Source organism: Pteropus medius, unplaced genomic scaffold (assembly GCF_902729225.1).
Source record: "Pteropus medius unplaced genomic scaffold, Ma_sr-lr_union100, whole genome shotgun sequence".
Taxonomy (NCBI): Eukaryota; Metazoa; Chordata; class Mammalia; order Chiroptera; family Pteropodidae; genus Pteropus; species Pteropus medius.
In genome coordinates, this window is record NW_024351073.1 from 18,323,571 (window position 1) to 18,344,179 (window position 20,609).

The window sequence follows — 20,609 nt, forward strand, 5'->3', positions numbered from 1 at the left end:
TTGTGGAGACAGAAAATTCTAGATAAATTTGTGTCTGTAGACAGTGTATATGACTTATAAAGAAGTTTCCAGGACTGACCAGAAGAGGCAAGGAAGGCAACTTAAAAGGTTGTGACATCAGTACCCATGAGAAAGACCAATAACTGACCTAGGGTATGTCATTGTTTAGAGAAGAGTTCCATTAGAAGACAATATTGAAATTATAATAGAAAGACTTTGTCACTGTTGGATGCGGAAGTGTTTGGATGGGGCAGTTAGGTGGCACCAGTTCCTGGAATGAGCACTTGGGTGAGGATGCAGGTTTTGAGGTTAGAGGCGTATGTGTTTGGATGTGTTGGTTTTGTGATGCCGTGGATCATCCAAGTTTGAAGTCCAGTTAGAGGTACCAGTCCAAGTACATGGTTTTCCCAAACATTCCCGAGTAGATGTGTGATGGAGAAGGACATGGATCTGCTGTGTTTCAGGCCTTCGGGAGGTCTCACCAAACTTCAGAGTTCATTAGGTAACTATTTAATAGGCAGCTATTCTAAAAACAGAAAGAAGTCTCAACTCCAGGTTCACAGGCTATTTAATTTTTCTCCCTTCATTGTTTTTGTTTTTGTCAACTTAGCTCTTTTATGACATAGATAAACTTACTAATAATTTCCTGCTATTTTGAAGATTTTTGGGTCATAATGAAGCGGAAGAAAGTGCAGGTATGTGGCTTTACTCCATATTATCTCATCTATTGCACATTTGGCTCTTAGCTCTTGGGAGGCCCCCTGAGACATGGAATCTTAATGTGCCTGCGAGTTCCCACTAATAGACAGGTGAATGTCTGAGGGCTCTATTGCCGTAGGGAGGTGTCAGGAGGTTATTAATTGCTTTATGCATTTAAATTCATTGGAAAGCAGTGCTAAATTTAGCCTAGTACCTTACTTCAGTTTGCTTTTATGTCAGGGGAATATGAAATTCTTTTTGCCATTGTACTGTCGTCATGGGGATTTGTTTTGTAATTGAATGACTTGTGATATATTTATATATCTTTCTATTTAAAAATTATGAAAAATTTTCATATCTCTTGCTATTATTCATTAAAATGATGGTGGAGACTTACAGTTGGAAATCACCAAATTGTGAAGATCTCCAAGGTCAGATGTATAGATTTTTCCTTATATCTTGGCCTTATTTTGTGGTTGTTATCTTGGGTTATTAAAGTCATTTTTAACCAGTTTGCTTTTAATCATGAAATAAGAGACCTTTTTTGGGATAGGAGGGGAATGATTTTTATGTCAGGATACCTCCCCTTTCTCCTGTGTTTATGCATTATCTTGAGCATAACTTACAGTCAAGGACCAGTAGATTCCTACGGTGGTGAGAGTGAAGTGAGCTTTGAGACTGAGCTTCTAGAGCACGAGAACCGTGAAGCCCTCTCTGATGCCTTGCAGTGCCAGCTCTGGTTCCTCAGCGCCTACATTTTGAACGACTGATCGATTTCCAACTACATTGTAGTACCATGAAAATGACGACATAGTCAGAAATCTGGGGTCCTTCTCCCATGTCCCCCTAACCCTTCCAACACTCCTTCCATCATTTTTTTTTTAATTGAGGCATAATTGACATATAGCATTGTATTAGTTTCATCAGTTTCAATGTTTTTTTTCATATTGCCAGGAAGGTGTTTTTATAGAGCGTGTCATAGTCTCTTCCTCTGCCACCTAAGCTCGGGATGTAGAAATGAGAGATGTGACATGGGTGGGCATCGTGATCCTTTTTGTCTCAGGGGATGCGAAGCGGTTCACTGTGGCTGCATCTGCACCAGTGCTGTGGGTCTGGGTTGTGTCAGGCTACACAAGCCGGTTGGCAGCCCCCTGAGTGGAGGGAGAACAGTCTTTAGACCATGGCAGGCTGCGCAGCTCAGCACAGGTCTGAGAAGCTCCTAGGATAGTAGCCCGGCTTAGCATTGTTCCTGATTGTAAGGAAACTTTTAGCAGGGCTGGATCTTCTGAATAATGGCCATTGGGGGTTAGAGCATCATCAGCATAGGTACTGTAAGATAAAAGTAAATGTGTAGAAATGAACTGAAGTGTCTCATCTCATTCAAAATTTACATTGATCAGAAGTTTAATTACTCCTAAATTAAATCAGATTCTCAAAGGTTGTAAATGTTATCAAGAAAATTTAGGTACTTCATGTCCCGCTTTCTAGAATTAAGGGGAATTTTGGAGTTATTCCGAGTAATTCCTGCCAATTCAGATGTTTCTAGATTTTAAAAATAACTGACCATGTCTGAGGGGATATTCTCACGGATGTTTCCATTGACCTTCTTGTTTAACAGAGGACAATAGAGAGCTATGTGGACAAACGGATGGGTACAACGTACGGCCCTCCTGCAGGAAAGAAGATGACCGTTTTTATTGATGATGTGAATATGCCAATAATCAATGAGTGGGGAGACCAGGTATACGATCCTATTGTGCACTTTCTTTCCTTAATTCAACATTGATTTATTATTTGATGAGGAAATATTTTTCTGCTTTTCCAACATACAATTCCTGAACTCCAGTGAAGTCCATTATTGGGAAGCACTCAGGGAGTTAGTTTCTGGGGTGTAGAAGAGTGATGTTTTAATTCCGAAACTTGTCTTTCTCAGGTTACTAATGAGATAGTACGACAGCTGATGGAACAGAACGGCTTCTATAATCTGGAGAAGCCTGGGGAGTTTACCAGCATTGTGGACCTCCAGATTTTGGCAGCCATGATCCATCCTGGGGGCGGGCGCAACGACATACCCCAAAGACTCAAAAGGCAGTTCTCGATATTTAACTGCACGTTGCCCTCTGATGCTTCCATGGACAAGATCTTTGGTAAGATGAGTGCGAGCAGGTCCTGGGAGGGAAGAACACCGGCCTGTGGTCCAGCAAGGCAATATCCACCCAGAGGGCAGCACAGAAGGACGGCCGTGTGGCTCCTTAGTCAGTTGTCCTCATCACTCCCAAGTAGTGTGTTTTGTTTATATAAGGATTTATTATGTATATGTAGGGTACACACACACACACACACACACACACATCAATTACACACATACACATACATACACACTGAATTGGGCGCCTAGGCAGATCTTTCTAGCTATGTTTTTTTTTTCCTTTAACTGTTGCCAGCTTCTTAAGCAAGGAGAGTAAACATTCAATGCACATGGAGATGATGAGCTCTCTCCTCATGTATACACATTTTTGAGGTCTGGAGTGATACGATATCATGCTAAAATGTTATGTAGCTGATATTTCAACCAGTCCATATCATGATTCTGGCCAAAGAAATAATTTTGCACAGAAATAATTTCACATTGAGATGAATCATAGTTTGATCTTCAGAGTAATAAATTATTGTTTGATTAAATAGGTAGTATTTCAGGAATAATCTCATTGAAGAAACACTAGCCCAGTAGATAACCATAATTATTTAACTGGGTAATGAAAATGATTTATAAGTGATTTTGAAATTACTCTTTACAGAAAAAGAATGTGAAGTTATGTATGTATTTGCATTAGGTATTAATTTAGCAGTTCTGAACCTGCTTCTGGGAAAAAGCTCATTAGGATTACCCTAATTAATTTCTGGCAAACTAAAATGTCATCTTAGCACCCGAGGCTGGTGGAGTATGGCAGTGTCTACCTTCAGTCACAGCAGTGGGTAAAGGTTTGGAAACCAAATGACACGTGAGTTGTCTAAACTTGGGAAAGTAAAATGGACTAGAAAGAATGATTATTACCACTTTTAATTACCTTTTTTTTTTTTTTGGCCATGAAAGTTTTACATATGAGGTAAATTAAAGTATTTTATAATATGTGGAAAGGCCACAACAGAATGCAGAAATCTTAGAGCATTCATGAAGTCTCCCTTTTCTTATCATTTTATAAGGCAACTTTATATATTTATCACTTACCCATTTAATAATATTGAATTAGTTCAGGTAGAGTTTTAGTAATATTTCTTAATCAACTTTTTAGTATTTGAGTGCTAACTTACTTGAACCTGTATCTACTTTTTAGGTTGAAAAAAACCCAAGAGAACACTAATCAATACAAATTTCCTTAATATGTGGTTATCTATTAAAATGCATCATTATATTTGTGCAAACTCAGCAATACAATGTTTTTCATTTTAATTTAGTTGATATGAACTGTAAGTTAAAACGTTATGCCTCTTCCCCCTTTCAGGTGTGATCGGGACAGGCTATTACTGTACCCAAAGGGATTTCTCAGAAGAAGTGAGAGATTCAGTGATGAAACTGGTTCCCTTGACGCGACGACTCTGGCAGATGACTAAGATTAAAATGCTTCCTACCCCAGCAAAGTTCCATTACGTGTTCAATCTTCGAGATCTTTCTAGGATCTGGCAGGGAATGCTGAACACTACTTCAGAGGTTATCAAAAATCCGGATGTAAGTAATACACAGGAAAGAAAAGCAAATAACATTGTCATTTACCATGTGCCCTAAATATTCTTAGTGACGTAATTTTTAGTGGAATTATGAAAATATTTTGAGATGTTTTAGCATTGATAGTCGTTTCTTTGCTGTTTTTAAACTAATATAAATAAGGAAAAATGTCAGAAAATTTTATTTTAAAAATTCTAATTAAATTAGGTTTGTATTTAAGGAAATGGTATTACACAAATATTTTCTATTAATAGAATAAAAGAAACAATTTTATCATTTTTTGAGACAAAATAATGGAAAGGGTCAATATTGATTTATTATATCATAGTCTTTATATTTTAAACTTGACATTTTAACTTTAAAAAGTAATGACTTTTATGAAGATTTAAAATTGAAAAAAGAAACCATTTTATTATTATTCATTCGTGATCTTTCCTTTCCATATAGCTCGATGCACTAAAATACATTTAGTAAATACATTTGTATATACACTTGAATATAACAGCTCCCAGCGTTATAGAATTCTTTTCAAACTAGGAACCAAAGCATGGCCTGCATTCTCAGGCTAAGGCATCCTTGGCCTCTCTTTCCACCTTTTACAGAAACAAGGAGGTAGTTAAACAAATAGGTTTTAGGAGACTTCACATAAATACACAGGGACAGTTGAGATACCAACTGAACTGCCACTAGGCACATCAAATGTCGATCATTAAAACAATAACAATGCCGCTTTGTCCCAGATACAAAGTAGGTAATCGCACAGGATGACTCCAAGACAAGACATGTTGGGGAAAGCTCACTCTCCTTGTTACAGAGAAGTGAGAGTCATTATAGCAGCAGCGAACATTTTAACTAGATTTTTTCCCACAATATTATTGACAAATTAATGGCATTATGGAATGCACTTCTCTAATATTACTTTGTGAGTAGCCATTTTTTGTTGCTTATTTTAAATCAGCATAAACAGTTTTAGCAATTGGTTTTATCATGAACTTTTAATGGAATCATTGAATATATTTTACTACACTCCTTTTATATTCTGGCAACCAAATAGCATTTCATTACTAGTAACATAATGGCTTAAAACCCTTCTAATTTGCAAAACGTCACCAACTTAAGAAATTCCCACCATTCTTCCATATCAAGTAATGAGCTTAGATAAACATTTGTTAGTCTTCCTGGAAGAACAGGTGTATTGAGCAATTAATTTCCTCAACTTCCGGTTAACTTTGGGTCCCGGATTATCTAGACTAGGTGATTGTTTAGTTCAGATAATCCAGATATTTGCCACAAATTTTCTTAACATTTTGTTAAGTACGTATACCCTTGTAGTATCTCAGTTATATCTGTGAGAGTTGTTTATATACTCTTTTATTTTATGCTCTGGCCATATGAATATAGATTTCTTATCAAAACAGACTAATTTGTCATAAACATAAGACTTTTACAAAGAATATTAATTCGTTGGTTAATCAGAGTGATTTTAGTAGTTTGTCTAGAGACTTCAATTTTAATTTAAAGACTGGAAACAAATAGACACCACTTTCTTTCTAATATGCTTGAGTGAGACCAGTTTGAAAAGAGATTAAGTATATTTTAACCTTAAACTTTTAAAATGTAGCATCTTAAATCAGGAAGGATGGTATACTCCACAATACCATGAACTTGAGTTCCCAACTCTGGCTTAAGGGCAATAACACATTTTAATTATGCTTCTACAGGAACTGTTAAAGCTGTGGAAGCATGAGTGTAAACGTGTGATAGCCGATCGTTTCACGGTGCCCGATGACGTGACCTGGTTTGATAAGGCTTTAGTAAGTCTGGTGGAGGAGGAGTTTGGTGAAGAGAAAAAACTCTTGGTGGATTGTGGAATCGACACCTATTTTGTGGATTTCCTGAGGGATGCACCTGAAGCTACAGGTAAACTATCGAAGCAGAATCTGAAATTCCCCAAAGGGAGGGCTGAAGATGGAAGGTTCATTTAAGGACTGATGAATTTCAGTCTAGTAAACTTTATGGAAACAAGCCTGGGACATATTGTACAGGATGAGTGGATAAATGCATACTCTTGGAGGTCAAAGAGTAACTGTTTTTATGCATGTAAGTCTTGGATATTAAGATAAAGTTGGGAGGCAGGATATGGCAGAAGAAAGTGCATAGGACTTATGCCTGTCACACAGAGGTAGATCTGAGGAAAGGATCTACCACACGTTAGCTGGGAATGAATTTTAAGTAAATTTCCATATTTAAAAAGGCTGCTTAAATGCATGCTATTTGTATCTTCTAAATGATCAAAAATGACCAGGGTGCTCCTTGTTTGGTTTAATAAGGAAGGATATGTGTGATCTATCAAGTTTCTGAGTGACAGTTGTAAAATGAGGTTTATTGCTGGCTATACTATTGGAATGAACCTTCCACAAAAAGAAGCTCATATGTTTTATTTGAAATCAGGTCACGCAAATACAAAAATGATGTAAAGGTAAGAGCATTTGTAAGATAATTAGAATTTATATATTTTATTTCTTCTAATTCAGAAAGATAAATAATTATGATTTTCAAGGAGCAAAGCACAAATGCATTTTTTTGTTGGGGGAGCAGGTGTCTGGAGGCAAACACCTAATCTTTTGTGACTTCAAAGAACTTTGTTTCTCAAAGCTTGAGTTGAACATTTATGAAACGGTGACATGACTATTGAAATTTAAGCAATGAGAGCTTTACGAACACACCAAACTTAATGATTATGTTAAATCAATTTCCTTGCATTGTCATAAAAAGATTAATATACTGTATTATATTAGGACAGGGTAAATTGAAAATCATTATGTACTATTAGATTTGGAAGATCCACTGAGTCTTCTAGAACCCAGTGAATTCCTCAGTTCTTTTAGACTATTCAATGAATGTGTCACTTTTTTTCCTGTTACTATTAATTGATACTGAATTTATGTGCCAGTGTAGCTTTCTTTGGTGTTTTTTTTTTTATAGTCAAAGTTGGAAAAGTGTTAAGCTGCTATATTATGTGTTTCAAATTTTTTGAAAAGTTATATTGATTTTAATACTTTCCCAGTCAAATAATTGACCATGTTAATTAAAAAAAAATCATTTCTCTATTTTCTCTCAAGCCTCCACTTCCATTCCCCCAAATTCACTTCTATCCTCACCACTAATCTGAAATTCTCAAACTATAAAAATTTCCTGAGCAAATTCAATGACCTTTTTATTCTTATTAAAAAATAATTTAATTCTTGACCTCTGTTGCTGATTTTAACACTAAATCCTTTTTTTTTTTTGATCTTCATTTTGAACATTGGGTGAATATTTCTGAGAGAATTTAGAAATGCCAATATTCACTTCTGGATTCAAATCAAATTCAGTGTTTATAACATTATTTGAAATTGGCCCTTTCTAGATAGGAAAGAAAGAAGACTGCGTATGATCACAAAATTTCTAATGCTTTTACTATTATTTGCTTTCTTTTCTTTTCTAAAATATATAACATGACATTTGGATGAAAATAAGTATTATTCAGGGTTAAGTAGTAGAGCTATGAGTGTATTCATTTGCGTCAAAGGCAGTAGTAAAGTCCAGTGACTTGAAGAAGCTTAATCAATTCTTCTGCCTCCACCCCCAGGTGAAACATCTGAGGAGGCCGATGCTGAGATGCCCAAAGTGTATGAGCCAATTGAATCTTTTGATCACCTAAGGGAGCGTTTGAATCTGTTCCTGCAGCTCTATAACGAGAGCGTCCGTGGTGCTGGCATGGATTTGGTATTCTTCGAGGATGCGATGGTCCACTTGGTCAAGGTGGGTGGCCACGCCCAGTAGCGCCTCCCTGAAACGACAGACTCTTGGCTTCACATGAGAATTTTCCCCTCTTCTTTCATTTTCATCTCCTAGGAGAATATTAAGTTTAAAAATAAACTCAATGCTACAGTCCAATTTAATTTCTAAACTGAATGCAACATATCGCACATATAGGCTTAAAATCAGAGCAGGTGTACTTCAAATGTGTGATGTGATAATTTTATTCGGTGTTGCTATACAACTCTCAGCTCACTGTTTTCACCACATAGAATGAATGTAGTTGACATTGGAGTTCAACGCACAGGCAAAAAGTCTGCTTATTTCTTGCATCATGCAAAAGAAAACTATAAAAAACTGCAAAAATTTTGAAGATATTATGCCAAGTCAGTCACAAAAAGATAATTACTGTACAATTCCACTTCTATGCGGTACCTAGGGTCATCAAATTCATAGAGACAGAATGGAATGGTGGTTGCCAGGGGCTGGAGTAAGGGGCAATGGGGAACATTTAATGGTACGATTTCATTTTGGCAAGACGAGAAGGGTTTTGGAGATGGAGGGTGGTGATCGCTGCATGATAGTGTGATTGTTCTTCATGTCATCGAACTACACGCTTGGAAATGGTTAAGATAGTAAGTTTTATGTCATATGTATTTTACCACAATTAGAAATAATAACTTAAAAATTAAATAGAAACGATTGACTTTGCGCTGGATGAAAATGCTGTTAGAATGAACCACAGCAGGAAAGTATGGTTTCCTTCCTTCTTTGTCACATGAGTCATTATAGTAGCCATCATTCATAAGGCAGTTGATGCTCAAATGTTGAAAGTAAAATATATTATTTACTTGATAACTTATGTGACCTAATTTATGTATATTAAAGGATAATGCAATTTAAAATTCATTGTTGACATTCTCACTTTGTCGATGTCAATTATGTTTTCAGACTGGACCCTTTGAGCTAGAAAGAAGACAATTTGAGGCTGTCTTCCATTACTTAGGTTTAACCTTGAGGCATGATCTCACAATTACAAGTTGTCACTTCTAATAATTACTGAATTTTAGAAACGGAGAGGGTTTTAGAGGTTATCTGATCAACTCTCCCTCTAAAAATAGAAGAGTAGGAGGGAGGCATTTCTGCAACGTGGGAGTAAGTCTGGGGGAGAGAGGAAGACGGGGTTTGTTCTGGGCTTGGGTACCCTCGGCGTGAGGCATTTGGCTTGAAAACTCTAAATTCTCCAGAACCTGAGACGTCTCTACTGAATGATGAGCACAAATGTTCTTTCAAAGCCAAATATAAATAGCATTTTGAAATTAGCTTCTAATTTACAGTTGAGTAAGAGTTATGTGTTTCAAGCATAGACACTCTGTCATATTTAATGATTAAAAGGAAAAAGAAAAAAAGAACAACATCTTTTGTAAATAAATAATACCACAGGCAACTTCATGATGAAGTGTCTGTTAGAGACGCACTCTAACTGGCCTGATATTTCGTAACAGCTTAAATCGAAGACGGGGTTATTTATGTTAGTCTCGTGCTTACGGAAGTTCTCAAGAACTTTCTCCCGTGTTTCACAGCACAGATGACGAGAGATGAGCATTTCTTCACTTTGGGCATGGCAGTCGAGGCCTGGCTGACATAGCACAGGGTCCTTGGCTGCGTTTTCCCTCACTCTCAGCCTCTAACGTGTCTGCTCTAGACTTGGCCAAAGAATCATGAGTGGACTTTCTGAGCTAAGATGCTCTTCATTCCTCATGATCTTCTGGGCTGATGCCCTCTCCTACACTCCCACTTTCTGTGCACAGTACATCCAATCTCTGTGTCCTGTGGGTGTGACCTTGAGACATGTGACCTGGTCATAGGAAATGACGGAAGCCATGAGACGGGATTGAAGATGAAAATCGCAGCAAAACAGGGTGCGATATGAGACCGAGTGTATCTCTTAGCTCCTTTCATAATTAAAGTAAGAATTGCTTTTAAAACAGAGACTATCTTTCTATGACACCTCTTTTGCCCCTTTGGTTGAAGTCCAGGCCGTGGCGTGTAAGGTTTTCATAGTCTGGGCCCTGCCTAGCGGTCTAGCCTGCCAGGGGTCATGCTCTGCTTGGCGTATAGTCTAGAAAAATCAACCGCTTACCAGGAAACACACATCAATTCCAGGGCATGTCACCGAGGTGGCATCCCCAGCAGTGCCGTGCCGTGTACAATAGTCTGTTTGTGTATTCGTAAGCTCTGTGAGGGTGAGCACGCAGTCCATTTGCCTCAGCATTTACGGGCTGGAGGACCACCGAACCTGGCACACTCTAGATGCCTGGGATGGAACTGAGTCCCCAGTATGGCCCTAAACAGTCCTTTGCTGTCTCATCTCCCAATATTTCTGTACCCAGTATCCAGCTGGAAATAGCTGTGGGCATGTGCAGACTCTGAGACTTTGTGCATCACATTCCCGATTCTTAAAATTTAGCCCAACTCCTGGCCGGCATGCCACCTTCTCCGTATGCTGAACTTCTAGTCATTTTTCAAGATCCAGATCAAATTCCAAGTCCACACCTAAGGCTTGCCTCCACCAGGACCAGGCAGCGTTGTTTCCTTGGCGTTCTGTCCCTTCGTCGTCATCGTTCCGGTCTGTCCCCGGGTTCACTGTGCCACGTCATCGCCTTCCCATTTACAGGTCTCTCTCTCTCTCCTGCGAGAGCGTAAGTGCCTGCCGGGCAAGGCGGACATTGTCAATTTTGTAAATATTTGCTAAAGCAATTAAAAAATGAGTATCTGTCTCACAGTTCATACATAAAAGGACACAACAGCCCCATTTGAAGGTCTCACTTGATTGCGGTTTCTTTCTCTCATAATTTCTGTTTTTAACTAGATTGTGAGTTTTTTTGAGTCTGCTTTTAAAGCAATCTTTTCGTTTGTTCATCTATATGTTCAGTTGTAAAATACATTCTGAAGGTTTACCATGTGCTAGAAACTGGGAATTAAAAAATTTAATAAGACCCAGACCCAGTTGCAGGAGAAGATGTTGGGATGAAGGGTCTCAATTCCTAATTAATAACAATTATTTAAATCCTTTATATAGTTACCGGCATCGACCAAAGGAAACGATTATGACAAATGCCATATGTTTTGAAAAATGATAACCAAAGAGACACAGAAGGTCCTGGTATGGCTTGCAGTTGCTTGTTACTTGCATTATCTGTGCCTCCTGAAGTAATACCGGGGCAAGAATACATGAATCGACATTGGCGAAATACTAAGAATTCTTTCCAGTATTATTTTTTCCCTGCCTACAACAACTTTGGAGAGAATCACCTGGAAAGAATGAGTGGGAGGCTCACAAAAAGGGTTACCTGCCTACCCCACAATTCTTAGGTCCTCAACAGAGATAGGAAGATGGTTTCCATTTCCTGGGTCTCTGAAGTGGGGGAAATAATTCAAGCGCCAAGAGTGGTCCCAACAGGACTAGGGTGCAGCTCTGCCGTGGAGGGAATCCTGAGAAGGCTGTTTAACTATCCCTTGGCAGAGCTAGGTTACCCCAGGAAGCTTCCCCAGCCTCAGAGAAGTGTCCCCTTCTCAGCCCCGCTCCTACTCTCTGTCATTAATCCAGAGGGAAGCGGCCATTACAGCAACCCCCCAGGCCAAACTTGCCCTTAGGAGGCAAAGAAAGATAGTTATCACATGAGCTGAAGAATGCATCAGAGAGAATTCTGCAGTGACTGTCCTCTAGGTGGGGTTGGAGGCCTGTAAGTAGCTTGTTCAATACCAGTAAAAGCCAAAGGAACATGGACATCTATCACAAGGAGGCTGCTGGCTGGCCTCGAGGGGACTTCTGGTCCACCCATAATCACTTCTTGGTGATTGCGTTAGGTGTAACTGTCTTGGCCAAATAATAGGAGGGTGTTTATGCTTATTTTCTTCAAAAAGAAATCTTATATCTATGCCATAGTTGCTGAATTTTCTTCTCTTCAATTTAAACTCACTTTTCAAACGTGGAGTGTATTGTAATCAACTGTGGATTCACAAGGACACATGTTATTTAGAAATTTCTGTTCTCTTTCCTATTCTACTGCCTTCGGGAGGGCAGACTAAAAAGACGCCTTCAAGTCCCCTTTCTTTCTCTTCTCGAAAACCCAGAGCAAGCCACAGTCTGGGCTGTCTGCTGACTTTTCTGTACTGGTCTCCTAGTTTCCTAAAAGCCCCGCATATTCCCCACTCTGCCTAATGCTTACCAAACGCCATTCAGTTTCAGAATGGTCCTCATCCCTCCAGCCAGGATGTCTCTCCATCCAGGGCCTGAGAACCCTACATTTTCCCAAATGCTTATACAGAATAAATAAGAAAAAACAGAACATGTACATGTTGAACGACATATGCTGTTTCTGTTTCGCATTCTAGATCTCGCGTGTCATTCGCACTCCTCGGGGGAATGTCCTCCTGGTTGGGGTGGGCGGATCGGGAAAGCAGAGCCTGACGAGGCTGGCTTCGTTCATTGCCGGCTATACTTCCTTCCAGATCGCTCTGACAAGGTAACAAGATTTCACTTTAATTAACCCGAAATGGATTTTGATAAAAGGTTCTCAGAGGCCACCTGAAGTTAAAATGCATTTTTCTTATACATGAAAAATCACGACAGTGTTTCTTCTTGAATGTTGACTTATCATCTTCTCCTTTCAACATCCGTCACAGATCATGAAAATTTCACATTAATAATTTGCTTTTGAAACATTTTGGTCTCTCATTGCAGTGAATAGCTGTCTTCTTGTTTTTATGTTATCATGATATTCCTTTGGTGCACTTCAGAAGAAATTTATCCTACAAAATGTTAATTCAGATTTCAAGGATGTTAATAAACTGGGAAACCATGAAAAGTTTATATGGATTTACTCATTCATATATTTAAAATTTTTTATCGAACACATCAACTAATGTGTCAGGCACCGGCTAGGTGCTGGGGAGTAGGTGGAAAGCAAGGTAAACCTGTCCTGTGTCACCACGGAGTTTGCAGTAACCCAAGGTGGACAGACAACTGAGCAAGTCGTTCAATTAGGTATGATATGTAGGTGCTGTAAGGAAATAAATGCAGACCAGATTCTGTTGAAACATGAGGGAGATACTTCTAACCTCGTCTAGCAGATGATTATAAAAGGCTTCCTGGAGGGAGAGATGTTTCAACTGAGACCTGAATGTGAGTAGAGATTATCTCAGAGAGGAGGAATGGTAAAGAATGGTCCAGGCAAAAGAATCAGCACATGCAAAGTCCCATCTGAGGCACTGGAAGAAGTTAAATATGGGTGGGTGTCCAGCGCAAGGTAGGAGTGGGAAAGGAGGAGAAATAGAGGCCTTCGAAGGTGTTGTCGGAATTTGGACTTCATCTCAGAGCAGTAGGAAACCATCACCGAGGCACTGCCGTGGAAGGTATGTTGGATTTGTATGTACAGAAAACGGATGGAAGGATCCAGACTAGACTATTTATAAGGATGTCTCAGGGATCTAGGCAAGAGAAGATGGTGTCATGAGTGGTAGTGGTGAGAATGGAGAAAATAAGACAGGTTCAAGTTCAAGGGATCGTTAGGAAGTTGAGCTTTCGGACTTGATCCATCCTGGTTCTGGCTTGGGAAACTAGATCAACAGCGCTGCATTAAGATAGGGGACCCCAGGAGGGTTGTCCTCAGATGTATATGTGTCACGCAGGGAGAATTAACAAAGAGAAAAGTCGACATGAAGAGATTAGCAGCGGTGATTTAGAGATGCTTCGCAGAATTTCGGGATTTCAAGATAAGATGAGAAGCAGGAGACCAGTTCAGGAAGTTTAGTCGGGTTGAAAATTATTAGAGGTTGATTTCTAGATGTGGGAGCAGGAAGTCTTTCCTGTTGGTCATTGATCAAGAGCTGTGGCGTGGCACCTTGTGGAAAAACCTTCAGCTGACATGTCTCATTGATGGAGATTCATAGATTCCTGCTAGGAGAAAGGTTGAAAATGATTAAACATTGGGTTTGGAGAGCCAGATATTCAAGTTTTTATTTGGTCTGAATTATAGAGTTCTGCTCGGTGAATAAATCTAAAAAGTTGCAATTATTTTCAAATATTAAGATGAGAGAAATAACTCTAATTACCTTGTATATAATTTTTCTAGTTTGCAAATAAAAGCAAAGCTAGATAAAAAAATAACCTGGACAAGAAAAAGACTAGACTCTGAGACTCTTTTCCCTAACATTTGTATAACACCCTATAGTTCTCAAAGCACTTTTACAAGCACAAACTAATTTAATCTTTAAAAGGACTTTGTGAATTAGCAGCGCATGTAACGTGAGCCTGTCTTCTAGCTGAGCCTCAGAGAGGCCGTCACCCATCTGAAATCCCAAATCGACCTCGCAGTTGACCACAGTATCACTGGTTCTGGTCCGGCTTGACTTTCACTGCATCACACAGTCTCAGTGAAAATATCTTATGACTCTCCTCTCTCTGATAAATTGTTTCCTCTACATGTCATACTGGGGATGCTCCATTACTGATAAAAAGGGAGGTCAAGGCCTTCTTGTCTTCTCATAGCCTTCAAAAACCCATCCTACTGCTAAGCCTTTGCACAGACTCAGGAAGTAAGAGCCTCACATTTGGGGAGCACACAGCTCTTTGTTGTGCATGTGACTCCGGCCATATTATTTGACCCTCTTGATCCAAGGGCTGGGCTGAAAGTTTTCCCATATCACGAGAAACTGGAATGAGATATTTCCTCCTCCCCCCCTTTTTTTTTGTTAGAGGGACTGTGTCATTGAAATTCTTTTCTGATCTCTTAGATCTCAATTCTCTAGAAGTCTTCTTAAAATATCGATGCGTGATAGTGGTACTTTTGGTTCTAGAGTTTAGGTTATTGATGTTGAAAAAGCACAGAGCATAGAAGTTAAATATTTAGTAGTTTTTTTTTTTTTTTTTTTTTTAAATCAGAAGGCCATTTGTTCTTATGCTCTGAACTCTGAGTTTATTTAATGACACAAAATTCAAATAATAGTTTAGTAAGTTTGAGTGTCCAGGACGGGAATATCTTTATTTTCACTTTTGGCAGTGATGGGCTACTTTATACTGGGACTTCTCTCACATTTCATGATTGCAAGCTGCTTTCCACCAAAGTATTGCTTTTGACAGTGAAAGAAGGTTTAGGCTGGGATACTTCATAATGTTTATAGCTAGTCTACTACAGTGTGCTGATTGCTTAGCAAACCCTTTCATGTGGGATCCAAAGATGTAATGAAAATAATTGTGTTGGGGGATGAGGAAGGTACCATTTCATATAAGACATCTCCCTCACCCCATATAATGGCTTAAAATGATTTAGTTTAATTTATGAGCTATCTTCTAAAATACCATTGCTGATGGTGCTTAGTAAATCTTCTAATTAGACTTTTCTATAATCATTTTCAACAGATATTTTCAAAATGGAACATAAACACACTCAGATGACATTTAGTTGTGGTAAACTTAATAGTTCTGTTTCAGATTTTTTCGTTCTGGATTTTTGTTGTGTGTGTGTATAAAAAAAATTAATTGTAATGTTTCATAAAATGTGGAGTTTTGAAAATCAATTTCATCTTTGCAAGTAAATATAATGTTACTTGACTTGATATTGACTAGTCTTGTTGTGGTGATCACTTTGCATTACATACAAATATCGAATTATGTTGTACACCTGAAACTAATGTAATGTTGGAATGTCGATTATACCTCAATAAAAAAAAGTTCTTGACTTCAGTAAACAGCAAAGTACTCAAAAGTTTGCTGAGATGTGCACCTCTATTACTTCCAAAGGCATAGCTATTAGAAATTGAAAGAAATTTTTAAAAATCAATTTCATCTTTGCAAGTAAATATATTGAACCAGTATCATTCACACACGATGAAATACTTACCTGATGGAACAATATCAGCATTTTTTTTTGATTCACCGAGTGGCATAAAGCATTGTTTTAAGGACCCTTCCTTCCCATCAAAATAGTTTAGCTAATGGCACAATGACAATATCTCTTTAGATCTTACAATGCAACAAATCTGATGGAGGACCTGAAAATTTTATATAGAACGGCCGGTCAGCAAGGCCAAGGGATCACTTTTATTTTCACGGACAATGAGATTAAGGATGAGTCGTTTTTGGAATATATGAATAACGTTTTATCGTCGGGTGAGGTAGGATCTCATTTATTCTTCATATGTTTTGTCTCTTCGGAGTCCTAACTCTGGAGCTGTCTGTATTTCCTTGCATTAGAGATTTGAATCAGTGCTGTTATCGAGGATTAGGTGATCAGTCTGAAGAATGGCTTTTTCTGTCGCGTTTTTGAAGAATAAAATTCCCAGTCAAAATGCATTTAAAATGTCAGTGAATGCTCCACGTGAAAAACGAGAAAGCAGAAGAGAGAGGCTATTATTTTGCAGTTAATTATAGAATCGTTTGTGTATTTTATTTTATTTTTTTTGTTTTATATTTTTATAAAAATATATGTTTTATATTTTTTTTGGTGTATTTTAAAACGTGGTGCATCTCATCTTGAAGACTTTTGGTTAGTTTTCCAAAGGTGACTTTAAGACACAGATGGAGGAAAGACAATATAAATATGGAGCTATCTGTTTCCATCTGTTTCCATATGCCTGTGCTGAATTTGAATGCCTGCGCTTCTTTTTCAGGTTTCCAACCTATTTGCTCGTGATGAAATTGATGAAATTACTAGTGACCTCATCTCAGTCATGAAAAAAGAACACCCCAGGCGCCCCGCAACCAATGAGAACCTGTACGACTACTTCATGAGTCGGGTCCGACAGAACCTTCACACCGTGCTCTGCTTTTCTCCAGTGGGGGAGAAATTTCGAAATCGAGCTTTGAAGTTCCCTGCCCTGGTTTCAGGATGCACTATTGACTGGTTCAGCCGATGGCCGAAGGACGCCTTAGTTGCTGGTTAGTGCACTGGAAATTTTGATGTCAGAGTTTCAGGTTTACAGTGTGTGTTTGTTTACGTTCTGTGCTGTTTGCTGTGTCTGTACTGAATTGAGCCCAAAGTCACTTTGTCCAAAGCTTGAGGATTTTTGCAAGGTGGTAGTCTTTCTTATTTGGTAGCTGATTTTTCCCAGAGCATGGTTGTCAGAGAGTAAGATCTTTAGTCTGTACCCCTTGGATTAATGTACAATGTTGCTGCCGAGACTTTGTCACAGTTGGATTCCCAGGCACGTTCTGGAATGTCACAGGAAGCCACAGAGCTTTTTATTTCGATAGCATTTGTGTTCTTTTTTTTAAGTGGGTTAGTCAGTCTAATAGCATTTTAAGCTGAGGAAATGCGTCTTGGACATTTCCTCCTTGTGGCTGCAGTGCTGGAAATCAAATTGCAAGTCATTTTCCAGCAATCCTCTGATGGTGTCTGTCCTTGAAAAAGAATGTCAACCAGAGGGTTCTGACTAGGGTCCTTGCTATTTCTGCTTCTGTCTGTTCTTCCGTCTTACGGAACATCGATGCTTCTCTTACTCTAAATGAAATTGAACGTAAAAGTAGTAATGGAGACGTTAAAGATCATTCATTTAGTTTATGTTTGTTTTTTTTCAGCTTTTGGTGAGAAATCACCTGTGCATATTTTAAGTGATAGAGATACTTAGGTGCCACCTCTGACCTATCATATCAGAACCTCAGGGGAACTCCGATTCAAGGATGGTGGATTTCAAACTTTTTATCTGTTATATTTTAATAATAATTTGGAAGAGTTTTATTTCCCAGTAAAACCTTGCAGGTAGCCATAATAGAGAAAACAGTGAAAAGTGGAGGAGAGACAGTGAAAAGTGGAGGGGAGACACCCCACTCCTGCCTCCCACACTGGCTCTTCAGTTCCATGGTATCCAGTGACAGAACTGCCAATCGACCTGTCCCCCGCCTTTTACGAATGGAGGAACTGGGGATAGTGAAGCTGGAGGGAGTTGTCAGAGGTGCAAGCAGAAGCATCAATGATTGGGCCTAGAACCTAGATTTCTCTATATATTAAACAAACTCCTATCCACTGGGGCAGTTTTGATCTCGGCATACTCCTATTGACAATAATATTTTTCAATACTATTTTTAATTAAACACAGATTATTTAAAGACATATGAAGTGCCGATGTATAGTTTTCTCTTTTGTTTTCTAAGGTTTGAGAAAAGGCCAGTGATTAAAAATTTAAGTCCTGTTAAAATGTAAATACGACTAAAGGTAAAACTTTAAAATTCCTTGAAGTAGGATATAAATGCAGAGCACAAAATGACAGTACTTAAGAACTATGTTAAAGTTTACTATGAAATATGGTAATTAGTATGCAAGTACTTTGCAAAATATTATGTGAGATATTATTAACAACCAAAATAACAATTGCAGATGACAAACACTGTAATATACCATAATTAAGATGATTTAATTTAAATACGGAACCTTTCCTGCCAAGTCCCCATTGCAGTCGTGCCTTCTCTCACAGGACAAAGGTCTTATTGATCCTTCCTCTGTTAATTTCTCACAAATAAGCACCACTCTTAAATCTCATCACATCAACCCCAGCCAAGATTACATGGCGGACAGGGGAGCTTTCATTTCTGTGTCCTCCGTTCCTAGTAAGTCCCTGACCTTCGTGCAGGCATCTGTTTGTTCATTTATTCAGAACATACTTATTGAGCTTCATGGCGTTTTTTGAGCCAGGCATGGTGGGGGGCAAGGCAGCCTCATTTCTTCACTCCAGATTCTCTTCCCAGGCAGGCTCATTCACAGCCTCCTGTATAATATGCCTCATCAATTTTTATTTCCGGTTTAGTCCGTCCTCTGCCTTGAAATCTGTGCTTTTCACTGCCTGCTTGACACATTCTCCTGGGTGTTTTCCAGGGTCCTTAACTCAATATGTCTAAGACTGGACTAGTTCTCCTCTGGCCTCCCTCCCCGAGGAAGTCTCCCCACCATCCCTCAGACCCTGCGATCAGAGAGCTCTTTGTTGTTAGCACCTCTCCTAGCTTTAACTCTCAAGTCTACTCTATCATTTAGTCATATCAACTTTATCTCCTAAGTGTTGGTGGCGTCTATCCAGCACTTTCTCTTTCATTGACATCCAGAACCAAACAATCATTGTCACTCACCCAAATAGCTTTCTAATGATGTCTCCCACCCATCTCTCATCGCTGACAGAATAATGAGAAACACACAAACACAATCACCTTGCTTTCTCTTTAAAACCTTCCATTGCTTTTAGAATAGAGGCCACGATCTCTAGTGTGGCTTTCAAACTGGGAAGAGCTGGCTCTGCGGACCTCCCCAGCTTCACCTGAGGTCACTTTTTCTTCCTGCTCTGTCTCCTTGATCCTGGAACACACCCATTTCCTCCCCTCGCAGCGCCTTCCACATCCTGTTGCTCCGTTTGTCTGGATAATGCTGGCTCAGCTCAGTGTGGCCTCCCGCGGGCAACCTTGCCCTGTCCCCCCACTGAGCCAGTCCGCCTGTCATCCATTTCACAGAACTCTGTGCTTTTCCTTGCTGGGACCGACCTCAGCTTGGTATTTATACACTTAGTCGTGTGATTTATTCGATTAATGTTTATGTGTCCTACTAGACAAAAAACTCCATGAAGTCAAGGATTGCATATCTTTCGTTCACAGTTTTGGCAGCTACCAGTGTTGGACGCGTACAGTGTTGAATGAATAAACTGGTCTATCAGAATTCATCATTCTTCCCTACTGTGGCCCTGACTTACTTGCAATCTTCTGTAATCCAACACAAATCTTCTCTTTTTTTTTTTTGATATACCTATTTCGTTTGTCTTCTGAACATGCTTTAAGCATCCTTATCCTTCCATACATTGTCCCTCTTACAAAGAATATTGTTTCTTATCTTCTTTATCTAAGTTCCAAAGCTTGATCAAGACTCATCATATCCTTCCATCCTCCGTTGTTCACTTAGGAAATTAAAAATTTTCCCCCTTTCTTGCATCTCTTGTATTTATAGCACTTATACTTTATAAGGTGAACTTGGATATTTAAATCTTTAACCCATTTCCTGTTGGCCCCGAGAATACTCTCCGGTGGCACTTGTGGTTGCAGCGTTTACCCCAAGATAACTCGTGAGTTACCCCCAAAGTTTACCATGAAATATCTTGCTTTTATTATTTTAAAGTGCTCTGGTATAGTGATTGTCTTTGGAAACAAATGACAACATTCTATTTATAGCATTCTGATTTTAGTATTTACAAAGTATAGTAATTCTCAATCGCTGAAAATGTCAAATCCTAGGAAACATAGCATTCCTACACATGATGTTAACATCATTCTCAAATAGTTGTGAGCCAAAGATTCATCTGATGAATCTGATTTATGTATACATTTCTGTTACATTAGGATTAGAGACAAGCT

General features: G+C 38.8%; 1 protein-coding gene across 3 annotated transcripts in view; it reads left to right on the plus strand.

Moving 5' to 3' along the window:
* Positions 1-20,609, plus strand: part of DNAH5 (dynein axonemal heavy chain 5) — a 226,859-nt gene that overhangs the window by 141,152 nt on the left and 65,098 nt on the right. For all 3 annotated transcript variants that reach the window (XM_039842769.1, XM_039842767.1, XM_039842768.1), the window contains exons 48-55: positions 2,318-2,440; positions 2,633-2,846; positions 4,203-4,426; positions 6,145-6,343; positions 8,055-8,227; positions 12,623-12,753; positions 16,249-16,402; positions 16,898-17,165. In XM_039842769.1, coding sequence (XP_039698703.1) covers positions 2,318-2,440; positions 2,633-2,846; positions 4,203-4,426; positions 6,145-6,343; positions 8,055-8,227; positions 12,623-12,753; positions 16,249-16,402; positions 16,898-17,165 — 1,486 coding nt within the window. The remainder of the gene's footprint in view (positions 1-2,317; positions 2,441-2,632; positions 2,847-4,202; positions 4,427-6,144; positions 6,344-8,054; positions 8,228-12,622; positions 12,754-16,248; positions 16,403-16,897; positions 17,166-20,609) is intronic.